At 36.6% G+C, this 3789-nt stretch overlaps 1 protein-coding gene across 1 annotated transcript; it reads left to right on the top strand.

The window, feature by feature from the left end:
* The first annotated feature begins 259 nt into the window (after positions 1 to 259).
* On the top strand, positions 260 to 2162 carry LOC132275386 (amino acid transporter AVT1H-like). Its single transcript, XM_059776856.1, has 2 exons — positions 260 to 637; positions 916 to 2162. The coding sequence occupies exons 1-2, from the start codon at positions 367 to 369 to the stop codon at positions 2070 to 2072; spliced, it is 1428 nt and encodes a 475-aa protein (XP_059632839.1). The 5' UTR covers positions 260 to 366; the 3' UTR covers positions 2073 to 2162.
* Positions 2163 to 3789: the final 1627 nt, after the last annotated feature.

Raw genomic sequence — 3789 nt, 5'->3', positions numbered from 1 at the left:
CCCGGGAAATTCTAGAAATGTATGAAGCAAATCTTCTGGTCGAGTTGCCAAATTTGACAATTGCTTTCATTACACTGAAAGATACTGAAATTTATGCAATAAGCATATAAATTACGTATTGTCATAACGTAAGGAATCACTGTTTTTAGTCACAACAATATCAGACAGATTCTCACAAATAGTAGTAGTTAGGGAGAGTACATTTGTGCCACACTTCTCATGTTATAAATATAGCCCACCCATGCATTCACTTTGTATACAAGCTTAAGTTGCTAGCTACCTAAGTATCATATAGTAATATATATCTTGATTTTATTCTATAGATATATCCAAGTTTTGAGGAACAAAACTTGACAAACACAGAGAATGTGGGGGAAGAAGTTGAAGTCTATTGTAAAGTCACCTTGCTCTGACTCAGAGTGTTTGCCTCATCATCGCAACCAAGTTGCAAATGAGAACTTGGCTGTCGTGCAGTGGGTGAGCTGTGACGTCTGCGTAGAGGAAAACAAGGCATGTAAGTGCCAAAACAACCATGCTCATGAGGATATGAACACTTCTACTGCAGTTAATGAGGTAGATGTTGAGGCCAACAGTTCCTTTGCTCATGCAGTCATCAACATGGTGGGAATGCTTATAGGTAAGTAATTGAACTTTTCTTCAACAAGTATTACCTAGCTTCTTCTATTTCTATGTCGAACTTATTGTGACACACGTCCCACATCGTATGGGAGAGAGGTTGTTGACACTTATGTGTGTAGATGACACGTTTTGAAAATCTTCAGTACGAAAAATACGTGCAAAATAGACAATATCTATACAGTGATGGGATTCTAGACATTAATTTGTTTTTGTTGTTGCATGTTACTCTTCTATGATAAATGTTTCTGACTAGTTTACACATTGTTTAATTGACAGGATTGGGACAATTATCAACTCCATATGCTTTAGAAAATGGAGGGTGGGCTTCTGCATTCCTGCTTGTAGGACTTGGTGTGATATGTGCATATGGTTCTCATCTCCTTGGCAAATGCCTTGACATGAACCCTAAGTCCAGAAACTACTCCGATATCGGGCATAACGCATTTGGCACCAAAGGAAGAGTCATAGCTACAACTTTCATCTACTTGGAAATCTTCATGGCCCTTGTTTCCTACACCATCTCTCTCCATGACAACTTGACCACAGTTTTTATGGGCACACACTTCAACTTGTCATGGACTAACCTCTCCACATCTCAGCTCCTGACCGTGATGGCGGTCCTGGTTGCACTTCCTAGTCTTTGGCTGAGGGATCTTTCTTCCATATCTTTTCTTTCAACCGGTGGTATTTTCATGTCACTCCTTATTTTTGCAACAGTGGCATGCACAGCCATTTTCGGAGGTGTCAAACCTAACCAACCCATCCCAGTTCTTCATCTCGAAAACATTCCTGCTATATCAGGACTATACATATTCAGCTTTGCTGGTCATATTGTTTTTCCCAATTTGTACAAGGCCATGAAAGACCCCTCCAAGTTCACCAAAGTGTCCATTGTGAGCTTCTCATTGGTCACATTTCTCTACACATCCTTAGCCTTCATGGGCGCGAAGATGTTTGGGCCTCAAGTGAGTGCTCAGTTCACCCTGAGCATGCCAAGGAATCAGATTATCACAAAGATTGCACTATGGGCAACAGTGTTGACACCCATGACAAAGTATGCCCTAGAATTCGCGCCATTCGCGATGCAGCTGGATAAGGGGCTCTCTGATCATTCCATCAAGATGAAGTCAAGGACAAGGGTGATCATAAGGGGCTGTGTTGGTTCAATTCTACTCCTGGTGATACTGACATTGGCTCTTTCTGTTCCGTATTTCGAACATGTTCTTAGCCTTACAGGATCGCTTGTCAGTGTGGGAATTTGCATGATTTTCCCTTGTACTTTTTACATGAAGATATTTTGGAGGCAGCTATCAAGACCTGAATTGATTCTTAATCTGCTGCTTGTCACCCTCGGCTTTCTTCTTGCGGTGTCCGGGACCATTTCTTCTTCCAAGTCACTTATAAGAAGCTTACAGGGAGCTCACTCAACTTGATGACAAAATCCTAGAGATGGAATACTCTTGAATTTTTACTCTCTCTCTCTCTCTCTCTCTCTCTCTCTCTATATATATATATATATATATATATATATGAGAAGTACCTAAACCTTAGGTTGCCTGCAGAGGAGCAAGGTTTAATTATGCTCGATCGGATATGTTATATAAGTAACTGCCTTTTGTATATTGTGGTAATGTATAAATGAAGGTGATTACTGGATGCACCTATGGAAAGTGACTTCAATAAATCTATTTCTTGCACATATATGTGGAGAACTACTTGAATGAGTTTATTTTTAGTTGAATAATTAAGTTTTGCTTGTTTTGAGTTCCATGAACTTTTATTAAGAAATGTTTGAGCCTTTTTCCAGATTGTGTCACGCTTTACCTGTAACAATTGTGTTAGAACAAAATTGAAAAAGTAAGATTGATCAAAATTGAAAAAATTACAAAAGAAATATATAGTAGGTTAATTCCAGATTTGAATTTGGCTTAAGTACCAATTATAATGGACCGAGTGTTTTGCAATTTAATTTAAAAACTTAAGTTATTAGGTATGCTAATCCAATTCATATATATTCAGTCACTTTCTATTCATATATAACATTTTGCTTGTTTGTACATCCTTTATTTGCTTGGGCCACTGCTTTTGTAGATCCCTATATGATAGAATGTTTGGATGAGCTCCGTCCTGGTCCCTGGACCATGCTTGTTGGCCTCGGTTGCCAGCCTTTCGGCCCGTTAGGCCTAAGAATAGAAAAGAAAAAGGACTGATTTGTAATTCTCTATCAGGTGATTATTGTAGTCTCGAAAGTAAAATGAAGCTTTCTTTAACTATATGCTCAGTTAAGCATCGGCCAATACCACAATGAGTAATTCTGGTTTAATTTGTCACTTTTAAGCAATTCAGGTGATAGCAGCAGCAGTTTCAAACAATTGATCATCTCACGCGTCGATGCTCAAGTATAATCTCTTATTTGGCACCGATACTTCTTGTAGTATTTTCTCAAACTTTTAAGTCAACAATGGCTCTCACAACTTTATCTTTGCGCGTTGACATTATTTATAGTTTTTGTTAAAATCTTAAAAACATTTATTATTTATAAATTTACATATAATTTTTGTTAAAATCTTAAAAATACCTCCATCCAATTTTTGATAATATCCCACTATATATTCTTGTTATTTAATTTCATTCCCTCTCGTACAATTTTTTTCACTCAAGGGACAAAAGTGTGTGTATGAGTTACTTGCTATCAATATATATGTATATATTTATATAAATAGAGTACGTGTCGAATACGGGTATGTATCCATGTATCAGACGTATCAAATCTTCAAATAGAAAGACATACGGACACGGCTAAATATTCATTTAATTAATTATTTTATTTTATTTTCTAAAGTAAAGTATCGGTTTTATCTAATGTAATATTTAATATAGGTATTTAACTTATTTTAAAATAATAATATAATGTAATTGAATGAGTAGATATATTTTTTAAGTACATGTTCAACTAAAAGTGTCATACACATATTTCATACCCATATCCGAATAATATGTATCCGACACGAATATTTTACTTACTCTTGAGAAGAGTAATATAACATAGCACGCTAGTATTATCAATCTGCCTCCCCCCACACTACCATTCCTCCAAAAACTCTAGATGGGGGATCAAATTCTGTGACGCAAGTATTCTAGTAGCAAGAA

The sequence above is a fragment of the Cornus florida genome, unplaced genomic scaffold, assembly GCF_030987335.1.
Source record: "Cornus florida cultivar Cherokee Brave unplaced genomic scaffold, ASM3098733v1 CherokeeBrave_3.0.0_Hap2_Chr09, whole genome shotgun sequence".
Classification (NCBI taxonomy): domain Eukaryota; kingdom Viridiplantae; phylum Streptophyta; class Magnoliopsida; order Cornales; family Cornaceae; genus Cornus; species Cornus florida.
Note: the sequence above shows the minus strand (reverse complement) of the source record. Positions and strands in the feature narration are given on the sequence as shown.